At 41.1% G+C, this 15205-nt stretch overlaps 1 protein-coding gene across 4 annotated transcripts in view; it reads right to left on the bottom strand.

Annotated features, from left to right (window-relative positions):
* Positions 1-3418: 3418 nt before the first annotated feature.
* Positions 3419-15205, bottom strand: part of WBP11 (WW domain binding protein 11) — a 17047-nt gene continuing 5260 nt past the window's right edge. For all 4 annotated transcript variants that reach the window (XM_087767701.1, XM_087767700.1, XM_087767703.1 and 1 more), the window contains exons 2-12: positions 14832-14948; positions 13972-14003; positions 13181-13274; positions 12600-12796; positions 11591-11724; positions 10687-10886; positions 9660-9854; positions 8917-9018; positions 7676-7990; positions 6099-6281; positions 3419-5457 (exon numbers count right to left, since the gene is read on the bottom strand). In XM_087767701.1, coding sequence (XP_087623827.1) covers positions 5024-5457; positions 6099-6281; positions 7676-7990; positions 8917-9018; positions 9660-9854; positions 10687-10886; positions 11591-11724; positions 12600-12796; positions 13181-13274; positions 13972-14003; positions 14832-14895 — 1950 coding nt within the window. In that variant the 5' untranslated portion in view covers positions 14896-14948 and the 3' untranslated portion in view covers positions 3419-5023. The remainder of the gene's footprint in view (positions 5458-6098; positions 6282-7675; positions 7991-8916; positions 9019-9659; positions 9855-10686; positions 10887-11590; positions 11725-12599; positions 12797-13180; positions 13275-13971; positions 14004-14831; positions 14949-15205) is intronic.

Here is a 15205-nt window from a genome sequence, read left to right as displayed (position 1 = left end):
ACTACTGATACATGTAGAAACCAGGCAGGAACTCGTTACAGAGGAAATTTCTCTGATTGTGGAGACAAATCACTCGGATATTACTTCAGTCAAACTAACGTGGTATTATTTGCAAGGCTATTCTACAAAACATTAGAAGTCAGGCTGTGATGCTTTTATTCAGACTAGAGAATATCTCGCTGCACCGCTAAGCTGAACTGACTTCATCAAGATTCAGGATGTTTGTCTGGTACAGTCTGGGTTTGTCTTATGGACAAAGAGATTCCTGTTCAGTTTTGCTCCTTTGCTCTAATTACCCATGGTTTCTCTTTATTCCTTGGCATCTTTTTCTCTTTCTTCCATGCATTTCTAGCAAGGGCAGACACTATCCTTGTCTAAACCCATGAAGGAACCTGCACCCTGGACTTAGCCACATCCTTCTGCTACCCCAACGTTGCACAGCTAGCTCTTCCTCCATTTTTCCCACAGCATGGGATTCTGCTCGCTTGTTTCCCTAATTTCCAATTCTGCATGATTTCTTTGTTCGCAGCCCCATTCCTTGATGCTTCTGTACCCTAACTTGTGGTTCTTTGTAATGCAAGCCAGATCCTATGAGACAGATACCATAAAATTACAGTGAAGCGAGTAGTATGTGTGCCAGACTACGCTGCTTACCCTGGATACTGCATTGTCATATTTCAGGGAAAGACAAAGATATGACTCCCACCAGGCCATCCATGATAGCCTACCACCTGCCCTCCCCCAAAACAAACAAACCAACCAACCCACCCAAAAAAACCCAAACCAAAACCAACCAAAAACCCCAAAAGAACACATTTCATCTAAATTCTCCAAGTCAGAGCAAGAGAGAACTCACTGCACCATTCTTTCCAGAAGGGTACACTAGTAGGAATTGTGATCTAAATTGTTCAGCATATGCCAGTGGTGGCAGAATTACAAACAAGGCAAAACGAAAAGAACTTCATAGCACGCACAAAGTACGGTCACAACTTGTTTATTTCTGGGCAACCAAGACAAGCTCCCTGTTCTGAAGGTTCAGTAACCTTTAGAAAGTATCTTTCCTTAGTGGTGCAATTCAGTGGATTATGCCAAATTAACTAGTCTCAGGGATCTTTCTATATTTCCATCTTTATGCTGTCGCTAATCTTCACTGATCCATTGGGCAGGTCTCATCACTTCTCTGTGCCTCAGTCCCTTCCCAGCACCTTTCCTCCCCATGATCATTTCTTCATCTGTGAACTCTACTCAGAGCCACAGATAAAAAACGTGACCACAAGATGGAGGTGGTATTACAGAGAAGAATCCCAAATATCCCTATGATCACAATACAAAGATGAGAACAAATTGGCCTGGGTTTGTGTTACCAGCTGTCCAGAGCTGGGAGCATCTGTTCTGGAGTTGTAGAGAAGATGGCATTACAGGATTGTGTCCATGACCAGTGCCATCATAAGGTAAATACATAATTGTTTCCACAGGCTATGTTGAAACACAGACCCTTCCTGAATATGCCACAAGCTTTCTGTTGTGTTCTTTTCTCCCTTCTAACAAGAAAATTTCTGTTTAAATACTAAACATTGATTCAACTCTCCCTCAATAAACAAACAGGATGATATATACATGTATATCTATTTCATGCACTTTCTTATTCAATCCCTTTTTGACTGGGTACTGAGACACAGAAATACTGGGGAGGATTTTCCTTTTTTCTCTTGATAGAAGTATAAGCACAAAACCTTATGTAATTCGATGGATGTTCAGCCAAAGCAAATTTCATTGATCTGTTCTTTTTTAAGAATTCCACTCACTCAGAGTCATTACCAGAGGCCAAAGGTAACACATGAATAAAGGGAAAAATTCATCTCGCTGATGCAAGTATTGTCGGTTTAGCAATGAAATTGCTTTACAATCATTTCTGATGCTGGGGGAGAAAAGGTTGTCAGCAGTCCCCAAAGCTGGATTTGATGTTTCTGCCATAGCCCATCACTTGCGTGGCTGGTGAAGAACCAGATGATTACCCGAGTGCATGGATTGAAGTCAGAGCATCCACGGATCCCATTGCTTTGTTAAAAGCGACAGGAAGAACTTATATCTTTGCGCTCTTTCCACTTAGAACTGTGTTAAAGACAAGGAAGGAAAAAAATCCCTCATATTAATTTAGCTGAAGACAAATGATAGTTCTGGTCAATCAGATGAAATATCAGCCCCAGACACAGCCAGTTTCTACACACGCAGTCTAAGCTAGTCATACAGCTCCCAACTTCACGTGTTTATCTGAAACCAAAACCACAACAGAATGTGAGAAGCCTCCTGTACAAGAGCCACACAAGAGGCAGTAGGCACCCTGGCCTTGGGCTCTTCCCAGAAGAAAAATCTTATGGTTCCTGGATAATTTGTGTTGTCAAATCCAGCTCTTCCATGTGGCCTCAAAGCCCGGTCCAGGAGATCTCTCCCCCTCCACCCCTCCTTTCCCCAAGCCATCTTGCGATCTATCAGTTGTAGGAAACTACCTACCTCCTTTACAACCCCCCTTCACCCTGGGCCGGGTGAGGAAGTTACATTTCTGATATTACACACGTTACTTGTGAATGAAATTTACCTTTTCGTGCCCCTTTAAACATCTAGCAAATTCACATCCTTTTGCCTCACCCTGAAGAACAACAGATACAGCGACGGGCAAGTGTTCACTCTGTCCCAAGAGAAGAAAAGGTGGCTCACCTCTGTGAGAATATGGCCAACAGAACATAAAAAAAGATTTAAAAAAATTCCAGACTTAAGTGGAGGAACAGAATGAATCAAGCGACTCCTGCAGGTTACTAATGTAATCACAGGGCTGCCAGAGAGATTTTCTCGACCTTGAATGGGAGGGAGGTCCTCACCCCAGGACACAGTTCCTCTTCTCCTCAGGCTGCTTCCTGGGAGGGAGGGTCGATACTACTATTAAACGGAGGGTCAGAGGTACCACAATGATGCTCTTTCCCCCAAAAATCACCATTCACACATTTCACTTATTAAAGAATAAAGACGAAAATGCTTTTCTTTTAAAGCCAAAATATAAAGAGGATATTCCATAAGTGCAACTAAAAAAAAAAAAAATATTTAAGATACTACTGACACAGTTGCAATTAACTCCTGAATCAGGAAGAGAATTGTTGTACAAACGTATTTGTTTGTGTCCAGAATTCATGAAAACAGAACCAAAGTTTTCAAGTGTTAGTTTGGGTAGCTAATAATTTTTGTCTCCTTAAAACAGATTTAACCTCAAAACGTTGAGTATTCAGCTACGTCTGAGGCTTATAGCCAACTAAAGGTATTGTTTGAGATATCTGCTAGTCTGGCAGCTGAACAAATTTTCTTTATTACAAATCTAAAAACCCATGAGTCTGGATACATTCACCTAGAAATTGATATATTGTTAGAGGACTTGCTCTTTCACTAAGACACCACAAGCTCTTCAACAGGAACAACGCAGAGTTTTCTCAATCTCTTTCATGCTATATCATACTTACAACACTAACACTTTTTTTTTTTTTAAAAACAGGATGAAGACATGTACATAAGTAGATAACTACTAGTATTAGGTCTTGTGCTCAAATTCAGCATTCCAGACAAAACTTTGCATTTTTGAAATATTTATTAACTCTCTGAAGAAGCAGCACATTTGTGAGAGACTTACTGCCAACACAACTGATCCCACTGGTCTTAAAACCAATTTGTCTACAAGATCCCAGGAGATTTTGCCATCTGTTTCAAATGAGACTAAAGATTTGTTTCTTGCATGGGGTAAGGGTTATTGGAATATTCGACTTTGTCAGCATAGTGAATGAAGCTAAAGGAATACTTCTGCCAAAACAGAAAAAGAATTTAAGCTGGAAATGTGAAAGTTCTTTTTTTAAAAATATCTGCACCTTAAAAGCACTAGCTTCATAGAATTTGAAATTAGAGATTTTCCACAAGTAAAATTCTCTGTCAGGTTCTTAGAATTAAAATTGTTTACCAATTTTTACTTAAGGTAGCCTGTCCAAGACGCATCCAGTGGGTATCTGAGGCTTGATATGAAGCAAACCTTTCAATGAGAGTATATAAAAGAAATCGTTTTGTAATTATTAGTAGTCCGCAGGACTTGTTTCTACTAGCTACCAACAAAGGCTGAAAGGGATGTTTAGAAACTTAAAAACAAGGATATAGCAGAACTTTAGTTAAAAAAAAAAAGGTATGTATCATTTATAATGTAACTATTGCTTTTCTTCTCTGAGGCTCAGAATGCCTCTGTCTTCCCTCAAGGCCAGCAAAGAGCCTCCCCCCTTTCCATCTACATGCTAGTTTTAGACAGATCACAACAAAACCAGTATTTTGATACACTGAACATTTATTGTCTCTCACAAGACAAAATGAAGGTTCCCCTGCCGATGAAAAGCCATCAAGGTGGTCGTAAAGGGGACAGGGCGCAAAATTCCAGTGTACAGTATACGCAACAAATTACCTCCCTGACTACCCTGGAAGAAAGATGATTGACCAATCTCACTGCAACTAAAAAACAGGGTTATAAAATATTTACAGAAAAGAACAGTACAGAAAATAAAAACTGGACAACCATATGTGTATGAAATGCTGCTAACACTTTTCTGGCTCCTTAAAAACCTGTTCCACTACCCTCAGCAGAGCATTCAGGATGTGCAAGGATTCAGGCAGAGCATAGTCACCACCCACTCCCACACCATTCCTCCCCAGAGTACCATTATCTTCCTCCAAGGAAGGGGGAGGACTCAAGGAAAGCAGCATCACCCTCTTGACTGTAATTTCCTTCCACCAAGTGGACATGCTAGCTCTGAAAGGAGGCCCCCAGCCACACCTCATCTGCAGCAGTCTCTATTCAGAGTATACTGGCAAGTTAACCTGTGGGTAGGGAACTATTCCCTGTCATGCAAGCCCTTTTGCTGCTTGCAGGAGGACCCTTCCTTCTCCTCCCTCCGCGGTGGTCTGGTCTGTATTGAGGGGCAGGAAAGCTAGCTAGGGCTACGACAGGTCACAGGAGACCTTCCATTTCTTTCATGAAGGCTTCATACACATCATCCTTTGTCTGTACAGAGATAGGGGCAGATGATCCAGCCTTAGGGGCAGCTTTGGTTAACGGGAGAGCAGGCTCATCATCCTGTTTTCTCTGGGAGGCAGCAGAAGCCCCTTTATTCTCCCGGCGCACTCGCAATGCAGTGGGCACAAAGCGAGTGATCTCTGCCTTGGGGTTAGTGATCTGTGGCTTGGCACTGATAGTGGCCGTAGCTTTCTTCTCAATGGTGGCCGCACTGGTGTCATCCGCCTTGGGGCGCTGAATCAAGCTGGGTGGGGCACTCAGTACCCCGGGATTTGGAATGGGAGCTGGCGGGAAGAGCCCAGGTGGGGCAGGTCCTAATGGAGGCACCAGAGGTGGCCGTAACATGCCTGGGCGAGGAGGAGGGATACCTGTAAGAAAAGAAAGCATGAGCTGACTCCACCACCTGGGAGTCTTAAAATCTTGGGTCAGAAAAGTGCACAGGCTCAGAAAGCCAAGAAGGAAAAACAAAACAAAACAAACCCCAAGATGTAGTAGCACTGGCTTAAAAAAAAAAAAGGGTTTTCAACCCTGCACCAAATGCTGGTTTGAAAACGCTGCTGCTCCTCAGACTTTGAAAGCTACAGGAGCCTGAGTATTGCTCCCTTTCAAATTTTAAAGTTTTAATCTGAAAATAAAGTTTCTTGATGATCCATCCCACTGGAACTTCAGAGTCATCCAAAATGTCTGACCAGGCAGAAAAAAATATCTGTATCTCCAACTCATTAAGTGGAGCACCATTATAGCACCCGGGGTTTACTCAGGAACATTCCAGCAGAAGTTTAAACTCTGAAATTCCCTTTTTGAGAAGAGATTTCTTGCTACCAGACTACACACAACAGTATGGAATTACTTGTTACTACACAGAAAAAGATACAGCACAATGCAGCCACACAGACAGGAACAACGGCAAACTGGTAACCGCTTATACTTCCTGGCTTGGTCACCACAGCGAAAACTGGGAAAACAAGGCAGGGAGAGACTTGGCGCTGAAGCGAACAGAACACATTACCTGGTGGGGCAGGAGGGGGCAGACGAGGAGGGGGCCCACGTGGAGGAGGACCTGGAGGCAGACCTGGTGGGGGGCCTGGGGGAGGGCCAGGTGGTCGCCCAGGTGGAGGGCCGGGTGGCAGAAGTCGAGGTAAAGGCCCACGTAATCCTGGTAAGCCAGGAGGTCTCAGGAATGGAGGAGCTCCTGAAAGCATGCATACAAAAAAGAAACTTAGATCATGGCTGAGAAAACAAACAAACCACAACACCAAAAAAAACCACCAAACCCCAAATTATCCCATCAGCTAATACTGAAGATCTTCAACAGTAACTTGAAAGCTATTCTAACACAAGCCAGCAGCCAGATTAAATAGATGTTCTAAAAATCTCAAAAAAAAGGCAGCAGTTGTAGAGTTAAAGTTTCTACACAACAGTCAACTATAAGTATCTTCTCCCACTTGGTAAGAGGGCTTCTCCCCATGTAGTGAAGCAATAGCTGAGAACAGCTACTGAGCTGAGGTTGTCCAAATTTAAAACAACTAAAAGTGAAAGATCTTTTCACTCGGGCATTTGATTGCCCTTCTGGCCTGAAAAGAAGTACTTTTGCTCTATTGAAAGCAACTGTTCTGAGGTTTGAGGTTCCCCCTCTAGGAGGTATCAGAAATGGAACAGCGATGAAGACACTGGAAAGAGAACTTTGTCTGCCTGACACTCCCCTTCCCCTCAGAAAATCATGTTGTTAATATGCCCATATAGAATAAAATACGTTAAAACCATAGTACATAGTGCTCCTCGCTATAGTCCAACTGCTGATCTTTGCAATTTAAGAACAAGCAACAGATTTACACACTTTTTAATTACTAAACAACCTGTTACTATTATCCAGTTCAGCTTTATGGCAACCCCATCGACTCACAGAAAATAAACTACTGTCTTTCTCCAGATCAAAGAAACTCAAGTGTTTGGCCTCCAAAAAAAAAAAAACCCACAAGCCTCATACACTACAAAAAACTGGTACTGATTGGCCTCATTGCTAACAGTCTCTAGGCAGTCCAATATTGATATGAATTCAAATTTAGTACTTACTTCATCTGAGGATAGTTATCTTCCCTAACAAGACTGAAATACATTCAGGTTGTAGAACAGCAAAAGCCTTCACACTGTAGCTTTTATTAAAAAACGACACCAAAACCTATAACTAGGTAGTGGCTCCCAAACCTCTTTAATCTTGCCTCACTCGGAGTGGGGTGTGGGGGGAACAACACAAGGAAAAAAGAAAAAACACTGGAGAGGCATGTGGCACCAGACCTCGCTCTTCATACTCCAACACTGGCTCCACTGCTGTCTGTCAGTGTTAGTGCTAACAAACAAGCCAATGCCCATCAGGCTGACTACAGCTACAGCAGCCTGATGCCTCAAAAGTTGTACAGCAACAACTGACTGACCGCAGAAGAGATCACACAGGTCTCAGTAATTACCACACTGGGCTCCTGTACCTCACTTGCAACACATTCTGCAGCTTCAAAACTCCCAAACTGATACACTGTCTGTAGTACCAAGAGCCTGCATCCTTCAAATCCTAGTAAATCAAGTATTCACCTGGCGGAGGGCCAGGAGGAAGGCCGGTGGGTGGTCCTGGGGGCCTCAGTGGAGGGGCCGGAGGTGGTCCTAGTGGAGGTGGCCCAGGCATAGGAGGTGCCTGTATCTGAGTTGGAGGAACAGGCTGCGGAGGCGGTTGCTGCTGTTGTGTCTGGGAGGTTGCAGTAGATGACCCAGTCTCTGCAAGAGCTTCCTCACTGAGTTGTTGCTGCTGCTGTTGCTGGGATGTCTCTTCAGACTCTGAGTCCTCTTCCTCCTCCTCCTCCTCTTCTGAATATTCCTCCACTTCTCTCCCTTCTTCTGGAATTTCCTGACCTGGAAATGGAGACATACTTACAAAAAACAGTCCACAGGTAATATCTTTGTGAACATCACAGAGAAACTTAAGCACACAAAATAAAAAAGAAAGATAAACTTCACTTCAAAGGAAAGAAAACTGACCACATTTAATTATTAAACAGAAAAAAAAAAAACAAATCACAGTTCTAGATAGCTCTGCCACCAAGAGCTATGAGTACCTATGGGAGCTAAAACTTCTACTACCAAACCCAAACTGCAGCTATTTTATCTGTGGTCTGGCAGGGTGGGGGGTGTGCACAAGGAGGGGAGAAGGAACATGAAATAATTTCCTATGATCATTCAAATAATTCAAAAAAGAAGCAGGGAGAAGGGGTTGGGGGGAGGGAGATAAAATCTGTTCTATTTTCATTAAAAAACAGTTTATTTAGACCTCAGACTAAGCATAATCCCCACATCCAAGAAACTCTAGCACCTCTAAAAGACACTGTGGTGTCTTTCTAAAACAAACAAAACAAAAAAGTTTTCACTCTATGGGTTAACTTATTTCTACAAAAGGGTATTAATCCTTACAGGTTACAGGCTGAGCCCATAGACAATCTCACCTTTTCTTTTTCACTAAGAGGTTCATAATTCATTTGAGCAATTGTTTAAAAGTTAAGCAAGATAAAATTTAGAAGAAAAAATCCCAGTACATCAAGAAACCCCCATAAGTTGCTACTATAACTTAAACTCTCCTATGCAAAACACACACATTACTACACTAAAAATAGTTTAAAACAAAAACAGACAACCACAGCTTATACTCTTAGCAGACCTTACACTATGACAGTACAATATTTACTCTATAAAATAAAAACTGTGCAAACAAAGTAAGCTTACCAGAGAAACCTTAACTGGAAGCCTAACAGCATATCTCCACTTAATATATCCATTTCACTCACCTGCCATTCGTAACATCATGGCCTGGAGTGGAGTCAGTTCTTTCATGTTCTTTTTCTTTTTTCGTGATTTCCCAGGCATGTCTGCAAACCGTACGCTATGACCTGGGGAAGGCAAAGCATGGGCAAGGGTGGCGGGAGGTGAGACAATAATAAAAATCAGATAGATTTAAGTCTTCTACCTGGTATGGATAATGTATTGTTCTAACATAATGATGCTCCTTACATTAAGAGTTAACATTGGTGTTACTGATTACCTGAAGTTTTGCCAACCTAGTATGTCTACCAATTGGTCTCTCCCAAGCAATCAAGAAAAAAATATTACCCAAAAGCATTAGTAGCACAAAATTTAGTTGTCTTAGAAGTACTGTTCAAGTCACCGAAGAATGAGTATATTTTACACTGAGGCTTAATTTTTCTAGAGAACCCTGCCAATTCAATGCTTCAGGTGAAAAATGGCTTGCGGCCTTACTAAGTTAACAGTTAAGAAAACAGGTCCATCTGAAAAGATGCTTCACTTCTAGATAGTTTCCTTCTGATCCATTTACTCAAAAATTCCTCAGCTGGAATTTAGGTGAGTTAGAACAGAGTTAGCTGGCTAAACAAATTACTCTCCTCTCCCAGTCAGGAAAACAGACACAAACTCTGTTAAGTAGTGTTTTTCTTTTGAGAAGGAAAAAAAAAATCAAATCAAATCAAATCAAATCAAATCAAATCAAACCCCAATCTGTAACTTCCCACCATACCTGATTTCTTTTCTTCACCACCTTCTCTCTCCTTGTCATTATCACGATGCAGGAAGTCCTCACCTTCACTGTCTGCATCTGACCTATCACTGTCACTATCATCACTACTTTCATCATGCTTGTCTTGATCCATATCCTCAGGATAACCTTCATCTTCACTGGTACTGGACATATCATCATCATGCCCTCGCTGTCCTGCAGGAAGCAAAGTATTAGGAAATGCATAAACTCCAAATATACTGGTGTGAAAGACAGAATATTTTGTATGTCTATAGTTAGAAAAATCCACCTAGCAGCAGCATAGACATATTGCCAACTCTCTACTGTTTAGCACATATTCTTAAAGAATATTTTGGAGAGTTTATTTATAAGATTTCCTATTAACCAGCTGGCTAATTTGCACAGCAAACAAGTGAAGGCAGCTCCTATCTACAACTCATTAGTTCATTTCTATTCAGCAGTCACCCACCATTGAAATACTTTGATGCTTTCCAGTATGCAGTAAAGCTGATCTACCTATTCACAAAAATTTCTAGGGATGATACAATAACTGTGTGAAAAGAAGGACCTAGGTTCCCTTAGCAAATGCATACCCAGGGTCAGTTGGGGTTTTTATTGTTGTTGTTTTGGTTTGGGGTTTTTTATTTGTTTGTTCTGAAAAAGGAAGACTTCTCTGAAAATGGTTGGGTTTTTTTTAAGGGATAATATGTACAATGTTTCAGCACTGTTAAGACTACATGGGAAAATATCCAATCTGTGAAACCTAACAAAAAAAAAAAAAGTATCTGTAAGTTGTCATTAGAAGTTTCAACATTTAAAAACATAGCTGGTAACAAAATTGCAGATATTATGAAATATACCAGAACCACCTCAGAGGTGCAATCACTTAAGAAGAGTCCTTCAAGTAGTATTAACACCCATATTGCCCAGAGAATACCTCATCTAGGGCACACTACGTTCACAGCAGTACTATCCATAGCAAAATATGGTCAAGGAAAACCCCAGATAGTAATAGGGAAGTCCTTACCTGCTTCAGAACTGTAAGAAATCTCCTCTTCTCGCCTTCGAGGAGCCATCTCCAAGGTGAAACCCACTTTACGGCCGTACATCTGTAAGACTTGAGGTGGGGGTGGCCCTGGAGGAGGTCCAGGGGGCTTCCTGCCTGGAGGTAAACGTGGAACACCGAGCCCAGGAGGAGGAAGTACAGAAATGGACCGAACTGGTGGTCTGGAAATAAGAAAGGAAATGAGAAATGTAGGAACACAAACAAACGAAAGCAAACATGCACTTAATAGAATTCTTTAGCCTTCTCTCATCATTGCTTACGCAGCTTCTAAAAAGAAACATGAACATTTATAAACTACAGATTTGTCCCAATGAGTTTACAACCTCATACAAACGCGATTGCTGAAGATCAGACAAAAGCAAGCTTCTCAGAAGGCAGCTGAAGAGAAGACTGAAAAAAAGCAAGGATTGAATCCCACCACAGAAGCCGAATGAAGTAACCACAAAGTTGGTGGAAATAGAAGGTTATTCAGAAAGAAATAGAACTAGTACTAGAATGAGGAACCTGATAAACAAGTAAACTAGGAGCTTAAACTGAATATACTAGCAAGACAATTGAACACATATATGGCAATTTAAGGGGCACTTATGTTCCTTAATATAAAGGGCACCTATGGCAAGGCTTTAAAGTTTTACTGATATGCAGAAAGACAAATGCTAGAAGACAGTGTATTACCCAAAGCAATTTAAACAAAAATCGTAATAGTAAGGAAAGATTAAAGGGCTCTGGTTAAAAGAAAGTACAATTCACTCACACAGAACTGATTTCTGCTACTCAATATTACCTCTGCTTCTACCCCTAGCTCCTCCCCAGTAATAAGAGTGCTCCTTTTTTACTTCCCCTCCAAGTTCCTTTTTCCGCTTACCCATAGGCTGATGTCTTCTTGAGGATAGAAGGTGGTTGGGCCCCTGGGAGGGGAATGTCCTGTATGAGGATGTTGGAGGGAGCATGCGGCATATCTGGTAAAGGGATACTTTCCACTTCAACGTGCTGAGCATTCTGGGGGGGGGGGGGAAGAAAAAAAAAAAAAGAGGTAATGGGTTACTCCCACAGAAGCTACTGCACAACCTCAAGACCTTTCAGAGTACAGAACACGCAGGACCTGCCATCGCTTGCCAAAGGCGTCTGTTCTTAGGGCATGTTATCTTGCAGCAGTCCATGAAAGACATTTGGGAAAAAGTCAACAGTAAAAGCTTTCAACATACAGAAAAGCACACGCAGTGCACCTGTGAAAGGCTTCAGTCAAAATCTCAGTTAAAATCCAGTCAGGTTTCCATCTCCCTTTAGACCTTCAGCCCCCAAAAGGAAGAGGCTGCAGACAAGTACGCCTCTTTTCTGAGTATCCAGAAGGCACAAATCATAGGCTGCTGCATATTCCAAAGAAAGAAAAAAAGAAAAAAAATTTTACAGCTACTTGCACTTGGGCAACATTATGTTCTCCAATATGGTAGGGAAGAATGTAAAAGAAAACTCTTTAAAGGAATGCCAAAAGATTCTCATTATTTCCAGCAACAGATTTAGCAGAAATTCACAGAAATATCAACTGCACACTCGCAGGCTTGCTCACTCTTTGATACAGAAAACAAATTCTGATATTGTTGATTGCAACATAATTTTCTCTTTCCTCTGTAATTTCTTGTTGAATGAAATCAATACATCGGAGATAAATACAGACTTGACAACGCCCATGCTGCCCTCACTGAAATGCCGTAACCAGAGATACTATGCCAATTTATATAAGTACTTAATATGGGCCACATAACATATACACTGGTCTCTTATAAAGTTCCCTTCCTTCATAACCGTCACACCTAATGAGCAGACAAATAGTATATGCTACCACAGTTAAAAGCCTGAACTATAATAAGCATTACCTTCACAGCATCAAAATACTGGCTGAGTTGTGACCTCTTCTGCTCGTACTCCACTTCCAATTTGCGCAGTTCTTTATAGATGTCAGGATTCTCCTTCTCGTAGAGCCGCAAGATGCGCTCGAAAGTCTCACGGAGTTTTTTGCGTTTATCCTTTAGCACTTTTTCATTAAGTTGTGGCTGCTGTACTGGGTTAAACTCTAATCCAAGACAGCAAAAAACAACCCAAAAATTCGATAGTTACTCTACTGCACAACTGCGATGAATGAAACAACTTCAAAGCAAACAACTTCCAATCCCTACTTTCGGGAAGTCTTCAGCCTTATGACAATCCCTTCCTTCAACTCTAAGTTACTATCACACACACTACTCATTGTATTTATCAGCCATCTCCTTGAAAAAAAAGTAATCTTTGATGGCACCACATCACCTCAAATCATAATCAATCCCCAATTATGCATAGAATCTCCTCTTCTAACAAGAAAGGAAAAAGTTTACTCTATTTTAGCCTCCCAGTCATCTCTTAAAATTATGAGTCTACATAAACCACTGCCTAAGTCCAACACCTGGTACCTCTCACTCACCCATCTCATCCAATTTTTCCATGTCCCGGATAATCTGCTTTGGATCTTTCATCTTCAGTACAGCTGCTCGTACCATCATCCGTTGCTTTTTGTTCTAAAAAAAAAATCATAGATCAAGCAGATCAGAAGTGTCACAGGAGAGAGACATTTGTACCAAATACTCCCCTCTCAATATTCCCAGCCTGCAAAAAAAAAAAAAAAAAGTGCTTCAAATACCCTGCAAATATTAACCATGTCACAAATCAACAGCAAAGGTAATTAAAACTTCTGAGAATTTTAATTCCACTATCTTGCTATTTACAAATGCTTCTATAATTCATTCACTCCTATTAAGACACATACAATCAACAAGATAACTAACTGACAAAAGGTATAGAGTAAAACACGCCCAAAAGTATGTGCGTCTTGGGTGGTTTATTTGTTTGGTTTTGGTTTTTTGGGTTGTTTTTTTTTTTTTTGGGGGGGGGGGGGGGTGTTTTTTTTTTGTTTGTGGGGTTTGTGTGTGTATGGGGGGGGGGGGGAGGTAATTCCCAAGTCCTTACAATAATGTTTCAAAAAGCTGTAATTATCACAAGTTAAAAAATAGTAGATGATGAGATATGGTCACTCAAAACAAGATTTCTGCCTGTGTTTTCTTAAAACTGCCTGTTTGGATGGTATTTTCCGAAGTCAATCTCAGGATATCAACCAAAACATCTGTAGTCTATTCATCGGCCACGGCGCATTACAATCACAAACATTATACATAGTACAGAGAACACCAAATAAACATTTCTGATCTCTTTATTTACCTTCTTTAGCTCCCTTTTCCGAGCTTCCTTCCCTAGAGAGGGAGAAAGAGAAAATAACAACTTGAAAGAGATACCCAAATCCATGAAGAACCTTTCCTTCATCAAGATTAGTGCTGTTTCTCAACAGTTCACTTATTTTACAGAGACTGTAACTTTTAAACACATCCTCCCAGCGAGAGAGAAATACAGCATGAAATAGATTTCAAAAGAAAGGAAAGAAAAGGAGATAAAGCAGTCTTTTGTGTCTCCAGAAGCAGGGGTGTTTCTATACAGTAAAGAACAATAGGTAGCAAAAGTCATAGTGATGTGTGCAGTCATGAAAGGATTGCTGCCCAGAAGCTGAAAAAGAGCCAACAACAGACAAGGCACTTTAAAAATATGTAGGCTTTGAACGCACATCGGAAATAAAGCATATTCACCATGGAAGTCTGAATTTTCTTTATCTGCTTAGCATGGATAACATCTGGCATGTTACCAAAAGGAAAAACACAGTTAGACGACTCCCTCATCTAACCAGACTACTTGCAAAATTTGACATGTTCCTCAAATTCTAGCCTCAGACAAACTAACAACATCCCAAGCAGCAGCTTGCAGTTTAGCCAACAGCTAAGTACAAAGACCTTTGAACGCTGATAACTACAGTAAAAACCAAGAGGTAAATACTGTAGAGAAGCAACAGCATGCAAGCAAGCAGCCTTCTCAAGAAGTTTTTAGACCAGCCAAAACTGAGATAGCATTTTTCAAGTTAGGGAAACTCAGTCCTGGTTCACAAGTGAGGATCTTCTCTTCAGAGAAAGCTTTTTATCTGCTTCCTTAGGACTCCCCCAATTCTCATCTGCTTAGCTTTTATCGATACTTACGGGCTTGATCCGTGGGATTCATAAACTTCCCACTCTTGGTGGATGATGTAGATCTCCGCCCCATCTTGACTTTCTTCCTTCTGCCTCAAAAAGAAAAATTTAAGAAGAGGGAGAGACCTGCAAAAGATGACATGGTTTCAGGTCCTGTGCACCAGTAACTTGAGTATGTTTATCTCTCCTCTCTATATCAGCACGTTGCTCCCTCAAAAACCTCAAATACTTGTGAGGTCCTCAAATGCTACTACAAGCACAGACATCCACATCAAAATCACCTTACTTTAACTAAGTATTACTATCTAATTAAGTACCTACTTACTACTACTTTATTAAGTACCTACTTTAAACTAATCAACCAGATCATTATTCACTCCAAG

The sequence above is a fragment of the Nipponia nippon genome, unplaced genomic scaffold (assembly GCF_047370975.1).
Source record: "Nipponia nippon isolate SJK-2023a ecotype South Korea unplaced genomic scaffold, ASM4737097v1 scaffold_3, whole genome shotgun sequence".
NCBI classification, from domain to species: domain Eukaryota; kingdom Metazoa; phylum Chordata; class Aves; order Pelecaniformes; family Threskiornithidae; genus Nipponia; species Nipponia nippon.
The sequence above is the reverse complement of the archived record's forward strand: the minus strand, read 5'-3'. Positions and strand labels throughout refer to the sequence as shown.